Genomic DNA, 25230 nt, shown 5'->3' on the forward strand with positions numbered 1-25230 from the left:
AATCTTTATTTTGTTTTGTAGTAGATTGTGTAATATGTTCAGCAGATTCTTCTTCCTTTTATGATTCCAAGTTTATAATATTCCAAGTGAAATTTGATAAGCAACATCAAATGATGCTATTTTATAGCTAGTTTCAAAATTTGAAGAAACACCAAGGGAAATAAAAATGATAATTTAATTTTAAATAAAGTATAGGTTATTGTTTGACCCTTAAAAAGTGCTCAAATGCACCAGAAAATAACAAATTTCAAGGAAGCTTACCCTATATTTATAACTTATGTATTGTGAATTATTACTGTGAATTATTTTGCTGCTTCTGTGTCTATAAACCAGGTTTGTTAAGGAATAGTGAAGTTAGGTTCTAGGTGTGCAGATTTAAAACAGAATTTCTTACTGAACTACAATATTTGTAGGGTTTTATTGATTCTCATAGATGTAATCTATAAAATTTAAGTACTTTTCAGGTGCAGGCAAGCAAAAGTGTGAATGTCTTTCTATTTATACAGTGGAGGGGGAGAGGTGGAAATATTTCCAAACATGATTACAAAACTAACACTCTAAAATGGCATTTGGATGTTAATTAGTCTTTATAAATATACATATACATATACAATTAAATGCTCTCTAAGTTATTATTTCTTTTTCCTAAAAAATATATTGTAGAAAGTGGTTCACAGTTTTGATCATGGAGCCCTAGTAACTCATAAATGCTCTCTGGAGATATAATATTATGTCCATCACAAATTGCTTCGATAAATAAAGTCCTCCTCTACTTCACAGCCATTTGTAACAATGTACTAGCTTTATTTTCAGAGAGCAGGAGAAAAAACTGGCCAAGTTATTTATGCTCTCATTTCTTGTACAGCAAGTCAGCAAAACAAGACTAGCCTTATATATGGCCACACTTTTTGATGACAGTGGGAGGTTTCAGGCCAATTAAGAACAGTTTTCAGGAGAATCATTTGGACAGGATATGCAGTTGAATTTGATTAAATCACATGTTGCAATTTTAAAAGTCACTGGACTATGACTATTAACAGTTTGAACTTTGTATCCAATAGAGATTTTTAGAAACATTGAAATCCACGAGGGGCTTCTTAAGTTGGATTTCTCTGACAAGCTTCTCTCATTTATCAGAGATCACCAACTAACTTCAATCCTGGAATCAATCACAAATATGCTATTTATTTATTTTTTTTCTCTCTGTCTGACTAAGCCCTGTTTCATGAATTCTGAAATCATTTGAATTTCTAGCACCTAATATTAATAGGTATTCTAAATGCTTTTAAGTATTCATTTACTGAGGCTGGCTTTGAACTCTAGATCCTCCTACCTCAGACCCCAGAGCGGCTGGGATTACAGATGTGCATCACTGTGTCCAGCTCCTTATGTGTTCTTTTTGGTCAAAATTTCCTACTTCCCCAGAAAAGACCCTCAAAGCAGAAAAAAAGCTTATTAGGTTCTCATTGCCAATGCTCTAATTAACATCCCACTTCTTTCCCTAGAGGATCAGAGGGGGCATCTTTTCTCAAGATTCAAGGCTTCCTTTTCCATTGACTGTTTTCCAACCCTGTCCTTGGGTACAGCCAGAAATGGTACTAGAGAAAACTGATGGGAATCGTGGCCAATCAGAAAAGCCTTGTACAGAATGGATATTTATGTGCTGTGTGAATCCTGCAATTCAGGGTATTAAAAACTGATCTTTTTTTAATAATCAATAAATTGAAATTTTGGAATGCAAGAATATTGGCAAAATGTCAGATTGTAGATTCATTTAAAAAAAAACTCATTTTATTCTATCTGCTGGAGACATTTTGTTATATTAACAGCATTAAGTAGTCTGTCCAGGCCCTCCAGTTTCACAAGGTCTCTCTCCCCTTCCAACTGGCCTGCCTTCCTTTTTTCTTAGTCCTTGGAGGCAGTTGGAAATGGTTTTCATTAATTTTTGCCCCATTGTATTTCGTCTTGCTCTCTGTCTCTCGGTTCTTTTGTTCCACAGAAGTGGAATTCAATTTTCATCTTGGGTTTCTTATTCTCCTTTTGACTTAGTTCCCAAATGTTCTCTATCAATTCTTCTAGAATATTCCCTTGTATGGCAAAATCTGGAGAACAGGAGTTTCCTATGAAATAACTGGTGAATCCGGAATACCAGGAATACCATCACAATATCCTTGCAGGAGAGAAGCTGAAGGAATTGAGACACAGTCCCAGAAAAGTCAGTGGAAATATGAAGGCGGGGGTTAGAACAGAGGAGCCACCAGCGCAGGGGTGATAAACTTCTGACCTTCAGAACTTTTAGAGAATAAATTTTGTTTATGTCACTCATTTGGTGATAGTTTGCTAGAATAGCCCAAGGAAACTAACATGATGCACAAAGATTCCAGGACTTCTCAAGGAAATATGAACAGGTATATAGTTCCTGGGCATTTTAGAATTTTACAGAATTAGCATAGTCAGAAAACTTAAGGGCTAGCTACTTGATTAATAAATTATTTACACATATTAAAGGCTCAATAAAAGTTGCAAAGGTGAGCAAGCTGAGTCACTGCTAGAACAACACTGTCCAGCAGAATGGACATGCAAATTAGCAAAGTAGGGGCTTACCCAGGGAATTACAAAGTGAAGCATAGAAGGGAAGGCATAAAATGTGGTTGTAGAATAATCTTCAAGGTTATGCATGGGCAGTCAGTCATCTGGAATTTGTTGTGTAGACAATAGGATGAATTATAGAGGAGGTATCAGGAGTTAAATTGACAAGTTTAATTTTATATGAAAAACCTATAACTCGTTACTAGTGAAATAAGATAGAACTTGCTGTTTTCTAAACTGCACTATGGTCTCTCCATGTTGCACTGTTTACCTAAAAAATGTAGCCCCTAATTCCCCATTCATAGAAAATGTTTCTTTCCTATGCATGATTGTATTCACATATGCTACATTATTTGGAAATTGGATTACAGCCCCATTCTCTGTGGATGACTGTGAATTTAGTTCTGGGTAATGAGTATTTATTTTACTTAAATTTATACTGAATTCTAACACTTCCTTTATATTATGCATATTAAAAACATTTGCACTCTCTGGATTTGCAGCATGCTCTATTGTGTTGAATGGGGGTGGGGGAAGAGATTGAGACTCTGTGGCAAGGGAGGGCTTACTCATAATTTTGTTCAATAGCTATGCTTTTTTTCTTTTCTTTTCTTTCTTCTCTTTTTCTTTTTTTTTCTTTATTTTATTTTATTTTATTTTATTTGGTTGTTGTTGTTGCTAGGTGTGAATAGGAAAAAGCATAGTGGATAAGAACAGAGCTCCACCTCAGATCTCCCTCCCCAAGTCATCGTCTGCCCTTCCCCGAGAAGTCTCTTTGCCCCAAGTCCCACTTTTTGTCCTACACAAGCATCCTGTGAAATCTTTCCCAGTCTATTCCCTGTATAAAGTACAGACAGCATCTAGGACTGTATGAATTCTTGTACAGAAAAAGTAATTCACTAATACAGATCCATGTCAGTTTGTTAGACATATAATTTTTTTAAAAAAGTTAAAAAACAACGAAGGTTCTCTTTAGCAGTAAAGGGAGTTGAACTCTCTGTTGCTTAGCATTCCTGAATGCAAATGTTTCTGATCATTGTGTTAAGCCTTTTATTCTTGAATTAGTTTAACTTATATTTGTACCCATGTAGGTGGAGAGTAAAATCCTGAAATCTGACACATTATTTAGATGTCTCAGAGACATATGTATTTTTTTTTTAAAAAAGTAAAAGTGAATGTATTTACATAGCTCTTTGCCAAGAAAACGAAAATGTTTTAGGTAAATATTCAAGGAGTTAAGATTTGATAAGAATACTTGAGAAATGGGTGGCATTTGAATACTTCTTAGTTGGCTCTGCTTTAAGAGACACAATACTCTGAGACACTCACTAGTGCTTTTACCAGCCTGTTGGAGTCTTCAACATCAAGAGAAGGTGCCAACTGTGATCCTGAGAGGCTCTGCAGAAGCCTGAAGTTTATGTAAATAGCCTTTGTCCTGAAGATATATGTACGACTAGAAAAAATAAAAACCTCTGCTCATGGAAATCTCTTTTCAAATGAGCGACATTTAATCCCAGAGCCACAGAGCTCTGGCAGATTTCCCATATTCAAACCGAGTGCATAGATATCATGTCACTGATTTGTCAGCAGGCGTCTGGAATGTAGCTGCCAAGAGCTAGAGATGATTGCCATCTGGTGGAAGCATAAGGTTACTACCAGAATACAAGTCAAACTCCAGGTTGCTCTTAAGCATTTGTTTACAACTTGTTAAGCTTTTAAGGCAAGTGTGGAATAAAAACTGAAATCGAACACTACAGGGATCAAATAGGCAACATTTCCATTCATAGCCAATAATTATTATTTTAAAAATTCCTTCTTATTTTCTGTTCTGCTGTTTTACATATCCTCTGACATATTGCAAACATCATGCTGACAAGTATTTTTCTTTTATTCTATTTGACCATCCAGTTTTTTCTTGCTCACCATTTTCTAGTTTTCAAAACCTGAGATAAGTCCTCTTACTGTGAAAAAGGTTAAGGGAAAATTCAAATTCAACCACATTAGGAGATAAAAGAATATAGAGGAATAAATAAAATGGCAATTAATGAAAGTAATCTAAACATAGGTCTGAAAAGGATGGGTATTTCATCTAGAATGTAGTTTGCTTTGCATTTGAGAATATCATCTCATTCTTTTGACTTGATTTGTTTATAAGCTTTGGCTCTTACAACTCCACTGTTAACTGGTTTCACTTTGGTGAATAATAATGACAGAGTATGTACTTGTATAGAGATTTGAATGAACTTAAAACACTTATATGAGCCTGAGGTTACTCTTGGTATTATAAAACCATATCAATAAATATTCAGTTCTTAAAGTCCCTTATCAATGTTAGTCTCAACCTTATGGAATTTCTCACTCCAAAGTCAACATGGGACTGGGTTGAAGCATATTAGGAAGTCTGGGATGGTGTGGTTGTGGGTGACAACTATATAGTCACTAATTTTTCAGTTTGAATTTGTATCTCCATTTAATGTACAAATTATATATATATATATACACATATAACAAATTAATTTTCTCTTAATATATGACTAAAATGTGAGTTAATAACAAATCTAAAGAGAAATGACATGTCTAAATTTTATGTTCTTCTCAAGCATGAACTTTGGGTATAGGTGATAAAGACAATAGAACTCAAACATTCTTCTCTCTTTAACTCCCTGTAATTAATCTAGAATAAATGCCATGATAGATGGTGATATGGGTCACACTGGAGAATCTGGTCTATTTCTGTCCCCTAGCAAAGTCTCCCAGGTAGTCTAGGTCTATATAAGTGGTGTGTGTGAGGGAAAAACTGCTCCCTTCTACCTTTCTGTGTTCCTTGACTAAGCAACACATTAATCGATGTAAGACAGGTTAATAGAAATAAATCCACATTCAATGACATAGCTGTGTACAGAAGTCCCATAAAATATAAAACTTGAGGGTCAGATTATTGAAGCTAATGTAGTATCCTAAGCTGCAGAAAGGAATTGGAGTTTGGGAGGTACCAGTTCTGGATGGATGAGGGGAGGAAATGTATGGTGAATAAAATTTGTCTTGTTATATAGGTAAAAAGTCTTTCTAGTAATGATAACTGTCTCAGCAATATTCTTTTCTTCCTTTCAGAAGAACAGGTTACAGTTCATCTGCACATAGTGACATCCTGGTCTCCTTTCCTGTTTTCTTAATGTAGTTCAAGGATCCTCCTACTTTGCTGCTGCCCAAGATTCAGAATTGTACAATTACAATTTATTAGGGACTTAGAGTGAATTGTGCAATCCTGGATCTATCTGTCTCTTTCTTTAGTCTAATGGTAACTTCTGCTTTTAGTAGCAGGTTCTCGTACACTGTTACAGGTTTGCCTGAAACATGTGCTGTCTCTAATTATCTTTCAGATGCTTTTGAAAGCCAGTTGCAAAATCCCAGCCATTATTTGCACAGTATTGTTAGATTGCAATCTTGGTCCATCAAACTGTCTGTACAGTAGCTTCTATTGCAGTTCTTAGAGGAAAGTCGAATTTTTCAAGTTCTCCTCTGAGACCATAGGTGACCCAGAAATATCCTTTCAACCTAATAGTGATCATCACCCTTGACCCTAAGATTTAAGAACATTAGCCTACTTCCTGAAATCCAGTATGTTTCTATGTGTACTCACATTGTAGCATATCATTATTCTCAAGTCTCAGGCCAAACTATTTTTAACTTTTTATTATGTAAAGGTTCAAGCATACACACAAAGAGAGAATAGCTTGACATACTTCTGGGAAACCAGCCCCTGACTTCATCAACCATCCACTGAAGATTAATTTTGTTTCATCCATCTATATTCCTTACTCTTCACCCCTGTTGTTGTATGTGTACGTTTGAGGGGGAGGAGGTGGAAACAGACATCATTTCATTTAATTACAGATGCAGATTCTTCAGCAGATAACTCTCATAGGTAGGGATGCTTAGAAACAAATAACTGTGTTAATAATAATTCCTCCAAGTCATTATGTATCAGGTAAAGTCTTAAATTTGCCTGGGTATCTCATAAATGCTTTCCTAAAGTTTGAATCAGGATCTAAAATAATGTTAATTATTGCAATTGAATGATATGTTTTTATGTCTCTTAATTTATAGGTTTTCTTCATTTTTTTTCCTTAGTATACTGGAAGAACTGGATTTGTTCCTTAGTGTTTGCTACAACATGAATCTTACTGATCATATTCCTATGGTTGCCAGTGAACAGGAGCAGAAATGGCAATTGTACAGTCACTCAAGTTAGAAACTTATAATTAATTGATGATGTTTTAGTGTTCTATGTTGTTCCCAAACACTTATTCCAAGACTCTGTGTACTTCACATGTAATTTCTTCATATCAGTTTCTTTCCTGGTTACTAAATGTAACGTATTCTACATGTTCTAGTTATCATAGGTTCTAGGATTGTTTTTCCTCTGAATACCTTCTTTCCAAGATGTTCTTTTATCTTGATTTCCTGTGAATCAATAGTTAAATCTTGAGGCTTAACAGATACAAATTTGAGTTTTTAGAAAGACTACTCCATAGGAAGTACTTGTGCATTTCATCAAAATTTACAAAATGTCTGGTTATTTCTTTGAATTAAAATTAACTGCTGGAGATGATCATATTAACTCAAAATTATCAGACAGTTCTGGTTACTGGATTTTGTTTTTGTTTCCAGAGACCGAGTGTCTTTCAAGCTGAGATAGATCTCACATAGAGAGAAATGGTGGCACCCTTGATTTCAGGGAATTATATTCTGCTACAGATCCAATGAACACAGTTAAGTTGTGTGAAAATTATATTTTGTAGTTTAAACAAAATTAAACCTTTAAAAATAGGCAATTTTAAAAATTACTGTGAACAGCCTCTAGATGAAAGCACCATTAAAACTGAAGACACCACTTAGAGAAAGAAAAGGCAAAACAGAGGAAGCTACTTGCAAGTAGATAAGAAATATTAAAAGGAACTTATATTCAGACTATATAAAGAACTTTTACCAATTAATAACAAAATTACAGACAACACAATAGAGAAAATGGGGAAACATTGGAATAGTTACATCACAATAGCAGATATTCATAAGAAGTACTTCCAATGACCAATGTAACAATGAAAAGCAATTTAATCTCTTCAGTTCTCTGGGAGATGCAAATTAAAACCACAGTGAGATAACACCAGCATCTCAGAATCTGAAAATTTTAAGTAGACTGATAGTACCAAGTCTTAGTGAGGATTTGGAGATCCTATAATACCATTCACTCCTGGTTTCAGTGTATTTTCCTGGGAAATTATTATTTGCAGTTATCTACTACAGTTGGGCATGTACATACATACTCTATGACCCAGCAATTACATGCCTACAGAAAATTGTGCATATGTAACCCAATAGAATTATGCAAAAAAATAAAGACATCTGCAGGAATATTCATAGCAGTATTATTGATGGTAGCTATAAATTCAGAATTACTCAAATCTTCTTCAATACTAGAAAAGACAAATATCTACCGTAGAATATTCTGTATATCATGGACATAAAGAAAGAAGCAAAAAACAAAATGGAATAAACTAAATGGCTCAAAATGTACAAAGGTTGTCAAATAGGAATGCAAACTAAGATATGATATTAGGTATCAGGTCAGTCGTTAAATACAGCCACTAATAGAGTAGCTGCATTGTCTAGAGTTTTTGAAAGTGATCCTAAGTGCAACTGGGTTGAGCCATTAGAGAGATCTGGGCAACTGTTTCATAGGTTTCTTTCTTGATCTGGGCAACTGTTTCATAGGTTCCTTTAATTTGTATGAAATTATTGAGCTATGTCCTTTCTTTGTGCATTTCTCTCTAAGTATTGTATATTGTGGTAAACATATTTATTATATTATTGTACTTATAATGTAGACAAAAGAAAACAGTTTTTTAAAAAATAGAATTGATAGTTTTCATACTTCTAATATTTCTCTATCAGTCACGTTAGGAGGGAACAAAGAGGAACTAGTCATGCCTATCAAGATGTCAGCCAAAAATTTGTAATTATAAAGAAGATGGAAATGAAGATTTACAAACACACTGAGTGACAATGAACTTCACCATATTTTCTTCTGTATTATGTAATATTATTCACTGAGAAAATGAAGCTATCGTGATTAACAATATATTTTAAAACTAAGTAATAAGAACAATAAGAATATGAAGATAATTATCTATAATTTTCCAGTACTGTTTAAAATTGTTAAATTCAATCCACTATGTCATTACATTTAAAATTCACTAAAATTAATGTTAACTCTTTGGGGTATTTTTAATAGTAATGAAGAAAGAGTTAGATATTATTAAACATACTGTTTCTTGCTAGCTAAAACAAAAAAAAAAGAAGTGATATGATGACAAATTAAAACCATATTTTAAATACTCTTGGAAGATGCTCAGAAAAATATTGAAGATTTCAATATGCTAATGTATGTGATAGGCTTAGAAGAGTGCTTGACACTTGCTATGCTCAAATAAATGTTATTTTTTGTTATTATTTTTATGAAAAAATAACTGAGGGAAATTTTCTATAAAGTCACATGAGAGATCAGGTTTTTTTCCTGACATCTGTCCATTATAGTTGTTAGGTTGTGTTTCAATAACAAAACATATAAAGGAATATTTTTATGCATTAAGACATTATTCTACCCTTAATAACTTCTTCAGTGAAAGCGTTGTTTTATGGAAGAACTGAGTAAATATAACCACTGATGGATCTACTGGATTGCTTAGAATTTTAAAAAGTGATCCTAAAGAAACACTAAAGAGATGAATCTACCTATGAAATACTTTCCCAATGTCTTTATAAACTAGTCACAACAGCAAAGAAATTATAACCATGAGTTGATGAAGTTCAGCAGCAAAGAAATGTAATCATGAGTTGACGAAGTTCTGAATGTAATTAATGTATAAAAACAAAAGCATAAAACAGCAAAAATCTTCATGTTACTTTGTGACATGGAGAAATTTTGCCACTCTTTCTCACTATTTAAAGATTTCCTGATTATCTCCTGACAAAACACTTTTTCCAAAATTAAAGATGTATTAGCATTAAGATTTATTTAATAAATGTGCTTACCTAATCTGTGATAAGTATCTGTCAGTAGCCAGGAACATACACAAGCACACCTGAGCTGATCATTTAATTAAAATAGGACAAAAATAATTGTAGAAAAAGAACCATCCTGTAGAGAATGTATTGAGGATGATCCTTTGGAATATTTCCAATGTTATATGCCTTTATTTCTGGGAACAGTGTGCAATCTATAAAACCTCTCCTCTTGCAAACTTTAAAGACTTTCTAGGATAGGTGAGAGAAGAAAAAGACATTTTTAGGGACTGGTAAAGAAAATAGAAAAAAAAAATGGACAGTGAGGATCTCATCAACACAGAAAGCAAGCTGATAACATACAGAATCTAAGGACCCCTAGACTTGACTTGAGGTCAGTGAGGCAAGGAGACCCATTGGCCAAAATGAATTGAAGAATGAGAGGGAAGAACAGGGTTAGTAAGAGCAAGTGTGAGCACAGAAGAATGCTAAAACCCAAGATCTTGAGGATGGAGAACTTCTGAGAGACAATAAAGTCCAAGTCTTGATTATACTTATAAGAGGTTAACAAAGATGAAGAAAAAAAGCTAAATAGATGTGTGAATATTTGGATCCTTTGATGCCATATTGGGAGAGGGATGTTAAGTGGAGAGATGAGCAGAAGAGGGCATTATGAGCAAAGATATACATCATGCTGTTGTGAACAAGAGCCAAACATAGAAAGAGATCCTTGAAGTCTGCTCTCCTACTCCTCACTTAGCTCAATCCGGACATTTCTTTGAAACCCTTTTTCATAAAAGCTGCTCTTCTGACCTTTTCTGACTCAGGGACCTATGTCTGATTCCCTTTTTATTTTTATTTTATTTTTAAAAATTTTCACCTTAAGTTAAATTCATTTTTAATCTCTCTCTATATATATACATACACACATATGTATGTATATATATAGATATATACATGTATATGCATATATATGTGTGTAGATAGATAGATAGATAGATAGATAAACATTTTGATACTATGGGTTGATCCTAGGGCCTTAAGCTTGATAGGAAAGTAATCTACCAGTAAGATACATTTGAGTTATACAGGCTGGCCTTGAACTTATAATCATCATGCTTTAGTCTCCCAAGCAGTTGAGATTACTACTGGTATGTACCACCATGCCCAACTGAGCTTTTTATATTTTAGCAACACTTTAGTTGCAAGTATGCCTTTAGTATGTCATACAACCTAAATGTTCAAAGAAATATTAAGAGGACTCATATTTATCAAAATTGTTTCTACCTTATGTACATATATGACTGCATGACCAATGTGATTCTACAACATGTACAATCAGAAAAAAACAAGAAATTATACCCCATTTATAAATGACATATCAAAGTGTATAAATGCATTCTACTGTCATATGTAACTAATTAAAACAAATTTTAAAATTTTTCTAGTTTAAATAACAACATGGCAATGTTTTAAATCAAGTTGCCAGGATGTATACTTTCTGAACTCATGTGAAAGGTGATATGTTAATGTACAGAAGGTTAAGATAATTTAAAATGTGATTCTTAATAAATAAATTTAGAATAATTTTCTTAGATACCGACTTATATAGCATACCACAGTTCCCATCTGCCATCTACAGCAAGTATTGCTCTCTGGAGACTGCTCAAATGCTATTCTTATGCCCCTTAATTCAAAGTTAATTCCAACAAAAACTAATATAACCAAAAAATGTGGTGTATAGTTCATTCCATTGTAATTCCTGCTTCTGTAACTCAAAATAAGATTATTTTTCTGCCCTTTGGCCACAGATTACCTTCACACAATTTGAGAGTTATGATTTTCCCATTAAAACAGGAGCTGTTAAAGTTATAACAATAACCATGCAAATGAATTACTTGTATATTTGCTGGAAGGCAAAATAAGGGGGAAAAAGGGGAAGATTTATCTATGCCCAAAGAGCTACTCCAATTTTCATAATATCAACACTTAAAACAAGCTGACCTTGTTATTTTACAGGAAAGACATTTGCCAGTTTAGTTCTAAAAAAGCAAATTATTTTTCATGCTTGTCCAGTATCTGGAGGGGTGGGGTTGTTTTTGAAGGCAGCAGGATTTCTCATGTATTCCCTTTATAATGACAATTATATCAACAATGTCTAAGTTACTTAACTGTTGAGGCCTCACTTAAAAAAAAAAAAAGTCTTGACTAAACATTTACTTCAAATGCCTATTTCACTTTGGTTGAATTCATAAAGCATTAGAGTAGCAAGAATCAATTGAGTTTAATAAAAGGTGGTGAAGTCTCCACCAGAGTACCATAGTCAAAAAATATTATACTTTTTTATCATAAGAGTATATAATTATATTAATTTCTTCCTGTATCCATGAGCTAAAAATTTTTCCTAAGAGGGCAATCAAATCAACATTAAATAAAAGTGGTGGGAATTCTAGGAATCAAATTATTCTCTTCCCAGTTTCAACATGGAAATAGAAGATGCAGCTGAATTATATAAGTGAAATATGAGTGCTGGCAAAAATATCTCATATGAATACATAATGTATTCTTAAAATATGTCCTTGAAAGTGAAAATTTAAAATAGTCTTAATAGTAAATGAAGAACTTCTTTCCCGGAGAAATGGTAAGATTGTTGATAGATGATGATACGTGATAAGATTCTGAATCCTAGAAGAATCGTTTTTCTTGGATGTCGTCCTAGCCATTCTAGAAGGCAGAGGATGTCCTTGAAGGACTAGGATATGAAGCTTGTCATATCTTATCAGGGCAACCAGGGAAATAGAAACATCATTTTTTAGTGATTTTAATTTTTTTTGATGATCTATGCACTGCACTGTTTATTTCCTTTGCTGTGCAAAAGCTTTTTAGTTTGATGTGATACCTTGTCTATTTTTCGTTTTGTTTCCTGTTGTCAAAAAACTCCTTGTCCATTACAATGTCCTCAAGAATTTCCCCTGTGTTTTTTTTCTAGTAGTTATATTGTTTTGGGTCTTATCTTTCTTAAATCTTTAATCCATTTTGAGCTGATCTTCATAATTGACAAAAGATAGGCATCTAGTTTCATTCTTCTGCATAAGGATATCCAATTATTCCAACACTGTTTATTGAAAAAACTGTCATTCTCTGATGTGTGTTTGCAGCACCTTTGTCAAGATTCAATTGACAATAGGTAATGTGGGTTTATTCCTAGGTTCTCTTTTCTGTCCATTGGTCCATATGTCTGTTTTTATACCAGTGACCTGCTGTTTTAAGGACCATAGCTTTGTAGTATGTTTTCAAGGTAGACAGTACAAGGCCCCCTGCTTTGTTTATTTTGCTCACGGTATTTTGGCCATTTGAGTTATTTTATGGTTCCACATAAACTTCAGTATTGTGTTTTCTAGCTTCATGAAGAATGCCATTGGTAATTCTATAGGGATTTCATTGAATCTATAAATTGCTTTGGATAGTGTAGATATTTTACCAGTACTAATTCATCCAATCCATAAAAGTGGGATATCTTTCCACTTTGTGTCCTCTTAAATTTCTTTTATCAGTGCTTTATAACTTTTATTTTCACGTCTTTGGTTTAATTTGTTTCTAAGGTATTATTTTCTTGGTTTTATTGTGGTTAATATAAATGGGATTATTTCCTTGATTTCCATTTCAGATAATTTGCTATTGGAATATAACAACATTACTAATTTTTTATATTCATTTATATGCTACAAATTTTCTGGAAACATTTATTGGTATTAACAGACTCTTGTAGCAATATGGGAGATTTCTAATATCAAAGGTCATGTCATTGGCAAACAGTGACAATTGGACCTGTTTTCCTATTTACATGTTTTTCATTTCTTTCTCTTGTCTAATTGATCTTCCTAGGCATCCCAGCAGTATGTTTAATAAGAGTAGTGGTCTTGTTCTGGATCTTAGAGAGAAAGCTTTCAGTTTTCCCATTCAATATAATGTTAGTTACTGGCTTAATACAAATGGATTTTGTTATGTTGAGGTCTGTTCCTTGTTTGCAAATTTGTTCAGTGTTTTTATCATGTAGGAACATTGAATTTTATTGAATGACTTTTCTGAATCAATTGAGAAGAACATGTGGTTTTGGTTCCTCACTCTGTTGATATGGTGTGTTATGTTTATTGATTTGTGTATATAGAAACGCCCTTGCATCACCTTGCTCCCATAAATTCTGAGCAAGATGATTACTATCATTGACACTGTTGTCACTTCCAGTATTTCAGCACCAGATGTCACCAAGACCCAGGAGTTAGCTATTGTATGTGGCCACTGTTTCAGTCCCAGAGGGAAATCCAAGGGCAGGTTATTTCCAAATACAGTGTTGGTGTATTATTCAGAAAGAAATAGGAGAGTACCTAGCGATAGTATTCTTTCCATTTAAGCCTCTCTCTGGTGTCACCATTGGTCCAAATGCCATGTCTATAGTTACCAGCTTGTGGTCAGATACTGTAGGATTTGGAATAGATCTGAATCCAGTCACTGTGAAAACACCAAACCTAAGCATCTATGTCATCTATGGACACTGAAACTGTCAAGTTATGTAAAAACATGAGCCCATTAATACCAGCATAACACTATCTTAGAACCAAGGCTGCCTTAGGCTGTCTGTTTCTAATATGGACTCATGGTCCAAAACTACTAAAACCAGCCACAGGTGATGATAATTGGAGTGAAATTATATTTGGAGCTATTCTGGAGGCCCTATCCACAGGCAGATCTAGGGCTGGAGGCTTTGAGGATCTACCCAGGGTTAGACTTCAACAGCTATGCTGCATGAGGTTGGCAGCTGGTGATAGAGACAGTCCCTTTACAATCAAAGTTGATGCTAACCTGAGCTGTCCATGAGTCTCAGCTACAGAATCCTGCATGGTCTCAGGAGGATAGTGGGTTTGCTCCAGGCCTGCTCCAAGTTCAGCAAACTTTGTGTCTTCCTGCCAGTGCATAGGTCTGTACTTGATGTTAAGCCTGTTGAGAGGCTTTGTGAATTCTGGTCTCCTTACATGGTTACTTACATTTTGTACCAGGTACTGGGTCTCACTGTGTTGGGTTTGACCCTTGACTTTGAGACAGAGGCCTATGTTAGCTTCTGTGCTCTGCTCCCCAGCAATAGCAGTCACATGCCTAACTCTGATATCTAAGTTTGGGGGAAGAGTGTTAGAAGCTATCAGTCCTCCAGCATAAGACAATTCCAGGGGCTCAGTCTGCAAGTATTGGCTGGTTATAGGACTTTTTCCAGCACTAGATTTCTCCTCCAGGGGCCTGGTACTAGGTTTCAGATCTAAGGCCCTGACTTAATTCTCTTTCTCATGTCCTGGGGGGAGGTGCCTCTTTTCATCCTGGGCTGCTTGGAGTTGGGAGAGGGGTGGCTCAGGCAACTTTCTCTCTTCCCTGGCTTCTTCAATACATTTGTTACACTAACAGCAGCCCAGTGAGTGGTCTCTCACCTGATATCCTTAGCCCTTGGTATAACAATAGATGTTTGACCTAGTGTGTCTGTGGGAAGCGATGCCAGAGGATCTTATTCACCTAACACCTTGCTCCAAAGCTTCCCTTATCCAAGCATCTTTCTTTCTGATAGACCTACTGCCACTTCTATGAGCCAACGAAAAGGGCAGGGAACATAGAGACCCAAGCTCTTTCATACATCTGACTTTGTGCTGATACTTGGAATAGGCAGAAGAAAGATAAGTCTGTACCATCTGGCAACCACAATTGGGTTCAAAGATGTCTCGTATCCAATCACATGTCTATGCCTGTACTTCTGGTGAAGTGCCTGATCCACCACCAGAGTAGAGTTCAGCCAGCAAGGTCCATTTGAAGATGTTCACAGTTAGTGGGTGAGGAACACTTCCTGAGAAGGGTGAATGAAACCAGCAAGCAGTTTCATAGGAGAGGGCCACATTCTAAAGCTCTGGGGAGAAGAGAAGAACTGGATATGATTCTAACGGGCTGATGAAGTGACACCTAAAAATACAAGCCTGAGCAAAGCTTCTAAAAACAATATAAGGCTGCAGAAAACAGGAGAGGTGTCAAGAGACGGTGTGTCTTCGGAATCTGGTAGAGCAAGCTCCAAAGCACTGTCTTTTAATTGATGTAAAGAATAATTTGTTCTGTGCAAAGAAGACAGTTTAAGAGTATATGTGGATAATTATATGAAACCTGAGAATACTGGCTGAAAGATAGGACTTTGTGGATGATCAGATTTAGATTACTTTTGCAGTTTACGTTCTTGCTTGTTTAAATACTTAACTCAAAAAAAATTAGCCTCCATTAAATTGGATCTTCATAATGCACAATGAGAAATTTCTTGTGTTTTTATAAATCACTTGCTCATCTTATAAATTATTTATGGTCACTCAATCCTATAACAATAGAGAATACACACATATATATGCACAAGACATAGTGGAATACAAATGACACATAATTGTGTCTGCTCACTAGGTTTTTTTCTTTTTTCTTTAAACAACTCAATGGTCTTCTAAGTTATTAAATTATTTATGGTAATTTAACTACGTCACAACTACAAAAGAAGAGACCACCTCCTACACACACACACACACACACACACACACACACACAGTGAAGACACATTATATAAAGGAGTGCATTTTCTTTTGGAATGATATTTTAAATATGCCCAACAAGCCTATATTACTTATGATTCCTTTTTGATCCTTCTTTACTTTAATGTAATGTATAATCTCTGAATTATGGCTATTAATTTTGTTTTAAATCAAATTTAGTTCTCAGAAAGTTAATGAAAAATGTCTTCAAATGTCACTTGAAATTTCTTCTGAACTATCACTTAAATTTACTTTCTGAAGTGAAAAAGTATAGACCATGGAACAGTTGTTTCTATAAGCAAAGAAGGATGTTCCTTTTTATAGTCAGTTAGAAGATGATTGCATTTTTACAAAGTAAAAAGGAAGGTACATTATCTGGGACACTTCATTTTGTTTTAAATATGAACAATATTTCATCCCTGCCCAAGAAAAGTCCTGCATAGCTTTCTCAGGAAAAGCAAGCCTACTGATCTTTGGAGAGAAGAGACACAAAGAATATCATATCGTGGACTAGGAACCTTCAAAAAAAATGTTTGGAAAAGTATGATTTTTATCCGACAAAATTACCTTAGATATAATATTTGGGGGAAATCCTTTGATTCTTTTTAATGGATATGTAAATTAACATATTTGGGGGGTGATGTTCATTTGTTCCTTTCTTTGTTCATGAGATATACATTTAGTACTTTGTAGTTGGATTATTATTTGATGGAAACACTAAAACAACATGGAAACTATAAACCAACAATAACATAAAAATAATTTAATAGCCATTTTATATATGCAAGACCCTAAAAACTCATTTCTAATGATTACTTAAATGGAAACTACACAGAATTCAATTTTGAAGTACAACTATAGAGTGATTGCAAAAGCCAGTTCAGATTTATCCATGTTCCCATCCATTCTTTGTACATATTTTATCAATTTCCTGTGGACCCTACCTGCAGCTTGAAGACTTGACATCAAACCAGTGACTGATACTTTTATTTCTTCAATTGTTGTCAGGACACTTTCTCATGTCTAGGGCTACTGTGAGAACACTCTTAATTCTCAATTCTCAATTTTTCTAACATAATAATTATTGTGATTTATAACTGCCATTGATAGTTGGTCAATCTGATTTGAATCAAAGATGTATGGGGCATTATATAATTATAATGTTTGCAGTGATTACACTAATAAGTTTATTTTAAAATACAGGATTTGAAATATGTATTTTTACAGATAAAACATCTTCAAACATATATGCCTTTCATTTATACAGTAAGTAGTACTGTTAGGAATGCTTTTTGGATATAACAGAACTTTGTTTTTGTGTATAATGTGTGACTACACAGCAATCACTGATATGTGGCTAAAAAAATGCATCATAGAAATGAAGTTCACACATGATTCATGGATTTATTCATCCACTTAATGTGTAGTCATTTAAAACCTATAACTGTTAGGACACTCAAATTAAAAAATGAGGAGAGTAAATAGTGTAAGCATAGTCCTTACTTTCAAGGGGTGTTTATATTTTAATTAGGGAGAGATATATTAAACATGAAACCAGGTATTATTTGATTATAATTGTGAAAATTGCATCATAATAGAAGTACAAGATACTCAAATAGAAAATAGAGTTCTGTCTAAAATTTATAAGGTAAGAGAAAACTGGCAGAAACTCAAGATTTAGTAAAATTAAGGGAAAAGAGTTAAAGAATATTCCAGGAGAATGGAATACCCAAACCTTCAGACAGGAAGGAAGAGATGGGTAGAATTGTGGAGTGGAAAGTACATTAGAGTTGGAGTTCAGAATATTTACCATGGCGTTTCACCCTCATCCTATTTCATAATAAGGGAGATCACCACTCTAGAGTCATAAACATGTAGATGATTAATTAAACTATGGCATTGTTAAATTTCCCTAGGGATGATAAAGAGAAAACTATGTAAATAACAATACCCAGAGAATGCTTACCACTCAATATTTAGATAAAAGAGATTGGTCCAGCAAAGAAGAATGAGTAACTCCAAGTGATAGGAAGAAGAACATCAGAGACCCAGGAGAGGGAGTAACTAGACATGTCAGATGCTGTTGGGACAGAACAAGATAAATTCTGACAGGTTATAGGCCAAACTGAAGTTTTTGAACTGGAATGGATGCTGGTTAGAGAAGAAAAGGGGAAAAAAAGAGCAAGAGCCCAATTCATATGGAGAATGTAGGGGGATCGGTGGATCTCAGGTCTCAATGAAGTCATGGACAAAGCTGTCTTAGAGATAGGATATTTGTCTGGAGTTGAGAAAATAAGTGAGAATAGGAGATGGCCACTTAGTAATTTGGAGGTTTGAAACATTTAAGGTGATGAAAAATTTTACATGTGACTTTTGGTAGTGGAAGGCTGAGGTAAAGAAATTAAAAGTTCATTTGCAATAAGGAGATCCAATTGGAGTATTGAAAAAGATATATATATATAGATGTCATCTAGAATTATGGCTACACTGAAGCTAAAAGGGACAGCAATAATGCGGTTGCCAAAGTGTTTTTATGAAGGATGTATGATGAGTAGAGATTAGTAGACAGATGATACCAACAAGAAGAGAGATGGTGCACAGCTAGATGGTGGGTGGTATAATTTGAGTATTGAATGTCTCCATAAAGGCTCATGGGTTAAAGAGTTGGTCCTCAGTTTGGTGCCTTTGGAAAGTGGTGGGAACATTTAAGAAGTGACACCTAGTGGGAGGTTTTAGATCATTGAAGACATGCCCTCAAAGGGGATTGCAGGATGCCAGTCTTTTTTTCTCTATTTTGTGTCTGGACCATAAGGTTAATAGGCTTTCTCCTCCATGTTCTCCTACCATGATGTGCTTCTGAACCACAGGCCCAAAAAACAACAGGACCACTTATCACAGACAGAAACCTCCAAAACTGTGGTCTCAAAACCATTTTTCTCTTTATGCCTGATTTTTCTCAGGTATTTTGTTACTGACTAACATGATGGGGATATCAATTCAGCAAGGAGGTAAGGGTGCAATGGCTAACACTCAGGATAAGGAGAGCATGAACCCGAGGATAACCAGGATGTAAAAGAATAAGTAGTCATCCTCACTTGCAAGACAAGTGATATATTCAATGGAGAATAGGGATTTAGCCAATTAGGGAGAAACAATGTTCTGAAAGTGGAATAGTCAGTGAAGGTTGAAAACCGCGGGACAAAGTTCTAAAGGCACAGTGGAAGAATTTGAGCACTAGGAAAGAGGTGAGAGAAGGGAGAGAGTTGGGAGTTAATGAAAGGCACAGAGCAATGAAGAATGGAGCACTGAGAGAATTTTATACTGTAACAGAAAATAAATGTTTCAGTATGATGTGGAGATGCAGGGAAGTGGCAAAGAGAGGCTGAGGAGGTAAACAAGATGAAAAATTTGAAAGGGTTACTAGCTTGAGAGAAAGCTACCTCCCTTTAGGTCACAGGAGCCTGGATATAATACATAAAGCAAAGAAATGGCTGGGTAATCTGACAGGGCTTGATGAGCAGAGACTCCAGTGTGGGGACTGCTTCCAGCAAAGAGGAGTTCTTAATGTCTGAAATGTTAATATCTATTAAAAATGTCTAATCTGCCAGAGGTTTGTACCATGAAGCACAGGACCTTTGTAATAACTGACCTATTCCGACCAAGTGCTTATTTTCTCTCATTGGGCTTTCATGACAAAGGATTTAAGAACTTTTTAGAATCCAGTATTTCTTCATTGCTTTATGGAATGTAAGATGCATAATTTATATGAACTGTTAGATTTCCCCTCAATGTTGTAATGTTATTACTTGAATTTGATATGAAAAGTCATTAAGTACATTCCTTCTTTAGTTTATTTCTCAATGCTAAGAAACTATGATTTAATACCTAATAGCTTGAAACTAATACATTTTCCAAAGATATCTAATTCAAAATCAGGAGGATACTTAAATGTTGGTTGAATCCATTTTTCTTCAAAATTTGTGTGATAATGTATGCCTGACAATATATTTTAAAAGTCATACTGGCTGATAGGCCTTTTCATTGGCTGTGGATAAGTCAAATGTAAACAAGTGTGGTGATTTAATGCTAGTTGATATCAGCGTTCAAACTCTGATCTTCTGACTTGTCCCGGTAATATCACTAGGACACATTATCGTTAGAAAAAGAATTTGGGAACTATGTACAAATGATTTACCATGCTCTTATTTTAATTCTGTGCTTAAACAACTGAAGAAATTTTATTTTAACAAATTAGAGTCTGAAACTAGGTCACTTTTATATTTGTGTTCTCATATCACACCCAGTGTCTGAGAAAATATAGATAATTGGGTTGTTGAATGCACCAATTATCTACTATCACACAATCCTGGATGGCCACCAAAAAGACTTAATGACATACAAGCCCAAAATACACTTAGTTCATGAGATTGTGTTTTAGCCAGGTTTAGCCAAACTGAGCTGTTTTCAGGTGAACTGTATAGGTTTTGCTCAAATTTTGAACAAAATGTAGATAGGTGATGGGGTCAGGCCAGGGAAGATGGGAGCTGGTGTAGTTGTGTAAATGCATTCTGCTGTCATATATACCTAATTAGAATGAATGAATGAATGAATGAATGAGTAAATAAATGAATAACTTTTTTTTAAAAAAGGATATGGAATGTTAATACCTCCAGAACACTTCTCTCCCTTCTCCTCACCTTTTACCAAGGTCACTAGGGAATTGTTCCTCCTAGCAAGCAGTTGTTAATGAATACCCTTTGGGTGGCTCCTTTTCTACCATTTTGGGCAGATATAGAAAATAGGGAGAACCAATCCCTGATTGGCTTTTTTCCTGCTCTTCTGGTCACCAAGCAGGTGGAATGGGAGGAGGGGGCATTAGAAGAAGGGAAACCTGAAATCTGGGCAAGACACCCCTACTCTCTCAGGCACCAGCTCTGCACTCCCACCTCTCCAGAGGTTGCTCTCACTCTGGCTCTCGCTCTCTCTTCTATTCTTTAAATTAAACTTTTTGCTCTTGCCTTGGCATTTCCTGGGTGTTCAGTCTTCAACACCAGGGTAATAGGACTCCATCCTGATTCAAAATGTCTAGGCTCCTCTGGCTGCCAGTTGCCTCATGTTGGGCAACTGATAACCTAACCCCACTCCATCTCACACTCAGCCTCCAGCAGGCTAATCTACACAGGTCACGTTCTCAAGGCCTAGTGGAAATATAAGCATGAGCAAAACAAATGGTGCAAGCGTCTCTTAAGCCTCCATTTTAGAAAATATGCTGTTAGTCCAGAAGAAGCCAATGGACAAGATAAAACCCAGATTTAAATGGCTCTGCAAAATTTCATGTAAAGGACATGGATACAGACAGTGGAGAATTGGGACCATCAGTGCAACCATTCCCCTGCAGGGAAAACCTCAGCAGATCAATCGTAGGATGACAAAAAAGCACCATACTAAGGGTCAGGAGACAAATCCCTGAGGCTTGACACTATTCATTTTGCTAATACGGGTGAATTATTTAATCACACTGAACTCTAATTTCCTTATTTGCCCTTTCCAAGCTTTAAAAGCCTTTGATTTTATACAATCAATCTTTAATTAATTTAATGCTATACTATTCGGTAGAAGGAACTTTAGAGAAAAGTTTCTCATTATTCTATCCGTTAGTGAGACAAACTAATGTAGATGGCCAAAATTGATGTGGCTAATTTTGACTATGAATCTTCAAATATTTTGTAATTACATTCAAACTGATATTCTTCTAGTCTGAATCTGGGTATGAATCAAAGTTCTTCAGCTGTATTTCTTATTTAGGTCTTCCTATCTGATGATCCTTTTAAAGTATAAAATATGTCAGTGGAATGTCAAGCACTATGACATCTTTTATGTGTGAGATGAGTTATAGGGGCCATTGATACTGTGCCTTAATAATTCATTTATACAATATAATTGATTTATGCAATGAATTATTATTCTTAAGTTGACTAGAAGAGTTTCTCAGCTTTTCAAGATGCTGATAAAAATATATGTAAATTTCAAATAGATGTTATATTTTATGTAAAGAGTACAGATAATACAGAAATGATACCCACTCTTCGTTAAACAATATGTAATATATAACAAGGTCTGTATTATTTGACTATAAAAATAAAACCAGTTAAAATGCTCTAAATTAAAAATATGTTCTAAGCCTTCATAAGGAAAAAAGTAACACATACAAAAAAGTCTTTGAAAATGATTTTTTTTTGTGTGCCAAACAACTTCTTCTAGTCACTTAGATGGCCTTAAAAATTCTACACTTAAATTATCAAAATATATTGAGGAACTTATAATTTATAACTTACTTTGACATATAGACTATTCTCTTTAAGACATACAGAAATGAGTTGCCATATGATAAGTGTTTATCCTTGTTATATCTCTGGGAAACATTTATTTTGGACTGATAATTTACTTGTAAAATCAATCACGCTGGCCTGTGTCATTTCAGAGTCACCATGTTGATGTGTCCAAGAAACTTCACTCAAATCAAGCTGGCCTGGATTCAAGAGTACCAGTTGGTTGTCCGAATGATTTGGCCAATGTGGAGAGAGAGAAGAGCAAGCAGGGATCCCGGCAATAGTCAGCCTCAATGTTACTACAGGTCAGTTAAACTTACAAAATAGTGGTTTCAATTGTCTACAAAAGACACACCATATACAGTTTCTTCCTACCATTTTGTTTGGAATACATGGCTTAGCCAAAGTGACTTCCTTGCCCTGAAATTCTCACTGAAGTTTTAAGTGCAGCATGACACTACACACCCACAATAATGATGGGACTCTTTATTGTTTTCCACTACCAATTTTTCCCCCCTCGTTTATGTTTTTTGTTAGTAAAGAAGTATTTTCTTTTAAGATTGCTTGTGTTATCATGAAAATAATATCTTGACATCCTTTCCAGAAGAATGAAAAAGAAAAATTCATGCCTTGAAAAGAGGTTAAAATAATTGAGATTTTTTAAATCTTAAAAAGCATCAGATAAGAAATCTAATGCAGACTTGAATTACAATGGTTTAGTTTATAGTGATGATGATCTGATATTCTTGCTGTATACTGAGGGCAAAACAAAAACAAATGGACTTGTGAAGTTGATAGCATTCAATTAAGCTACCCAGACTCACTTCCATATGGTGGAAATTTGAGATGAGTTAGCAAGGAAATAAGAATTTTCATTTCTGGCAATATTTTAGATACACAAACCAGCCCAGTTTCTATTACACTTTATCTTTGAAATTTCACATTTAGTTTGAAGGAAAATTGAAACTGTAATTATTCTTAAGCATACAGTTTGTTCCTTTTCCCTCCTTATTTGGTTTTGTAGCTAGCACACTTTTTTCTCCAAGGACATGTAAAAGTCAAAACACTAGATATAAAGTCTCTGAAGTGTTTCTGCTCCAAACCCTGTCTGTACAATCTGAGCTCTTTCATGTAGTTAGCTTACTGGCTTCTGACACTCCTATAAAAATATCCCATAGAGCTGTTCTTATTACCTTTTCATTGACTCTCTCTGAGTGATAAAAATGAAATTCTGTAAAGGACTTTGAAAACCATGCATATTGCAATTCCTCCACATTTCAAATACTAATCAAGTGTGACTATAAAAGAAACAACCTCAGCGGTGAAAATTGCTGCCGTGTGTTGAGTCTCAAGCCATTATTAATTCATTGGAAACTATTTTTTTTTTCCTTTAAGATTATGGATCCTAAAAAATACCGGATAACACAATTCCTGAGATCAAAGTTTCTGTTTCAATCATAGAGAAACCTGTTATCTCATCTTTCCTTGGGTGTGCATCTCTGGGAGACTACAGCCAAGGCCATGGTTCTCTGTACTCAGTGAATAATGCAGAGTATGTCATAAACCAGGGAAGCACCTGCTTTCAACATATGCCTGCAAGTGATGTTTTTAAAGACAAAAAGAACCCGGAATTAAAGTAATGGTTCTAAGCAAGTAAAATTTCCTAACTTCATTCAAGAGAGTAAAACAAAATGTCCGTTCTTAAGATTATTCCAACATGGATTTACTTAGAAATTACCCTATATGCACATTTGGGCAATATATTTACTTCTTTTCCCATTTTTACATGCAATAAATTATAGAATCTTTCTTCATTATGTATTATAATTATGTGACAACTCCATACATAAAAATATAAAAGTAAAATAAAACCAAAACAAAAATGTTCAAGCTTTATTTTGTACCTCATATAATATAGTATATGTGACTTCATGTAAAAAATAACTAATTAAATTCATATTTAACATTACCTTACTTGGTGTGGATAGCTCATCTCTGAATATGCAGTAACCTCCTTTGTGTTCAGAGTGGAAAAATAAGAGGCTCTCTCACCTTTTCCTGTTTTTTTTTCTTTCTGTGTGTGTGTGTTTGGTGTGTCAGGAATTAAACTCAGGCACACTTAACCACTGAGCAACATCCCCTTTTGAAACAGAATCTCATTAAATTGCTTAGGACCTCCCTAAATTGCTGAGGCTGGCTTTGAACACACGATTCTCCTACCTCAACCTCCTAAGCAGCTGGGATTACATATGTGCCTTCACTCCCAGCTTCCTTGTTCTCTAGTACTTAGACAAGAGTTGTTCATTTCCTAAGTTTTTCTTTTGGTGAGAATGGTGGGTTGCAGAATCTTTATAGCATATCAAACACTGAAAAAACAAAAATTTTAAAAGCTTAATTAAGGTGGGGTACTGTTTTTCTGATCGTGCTCCCTCAGATCCGTTCTTTCAATTAGATGAGATAGAACCTTTTCAAATATGCATCAATAATTACTAGAGGGAATTTTTTAATCAAGATATTCAGTGTAAACAACTTGGAGGGCTTGCTGTGAACAGCTGAACATGAATTATATAATAACAATTGACTCCACACAGCCAGAAGTATAATAAACTATAACTCTAGACCATTGCTGTCAGCTGAACTCCTTTCACTAA

General features: G+C 34.8%; 1 protein-coding gene across 1 annotated transcript in view; it reads left to right on the top strand.

Moving 5' to 3' along the window:
• The window catches only part of Themis (thymocyte selection associated), a 189393-nt gene that overhangs the window by 153359 nt on the left and 10804 nt on the right, over positions 1 to 25230 (top strand). The window contains exon 5 of the mRNA XM_078019210.1: positions 22732 to 22884. Within this exon, the coding sequence (XP_077875336.1) occupies positions 22732 to 22863 (132 nt within the window). The 3' untranslated portion in view covers positions 22864 to 22884. The remainder of the gene's footprint in view (positions 1 to 22731; positions 22885 to 25230) is intronic.

The sequence above is a fragment of the Ictidomys tridecemlineatus genome, chromosome 8, assembly GCF_052094955.1.
Source record: "Ictidomys tridecemlineatus isolate mIctTri1 chromosome 8, mIctTri1.hap1, whole genome shotgun sequence".
In the NCBI taxonomy this organism is placed as follows: domain Eukaryota; kingdom Metazoa; phylum Chordata; class Mammalia; order Rodentia; family Sciuridae; genus Ictidomys; species Ictidomys tridecemlineatus.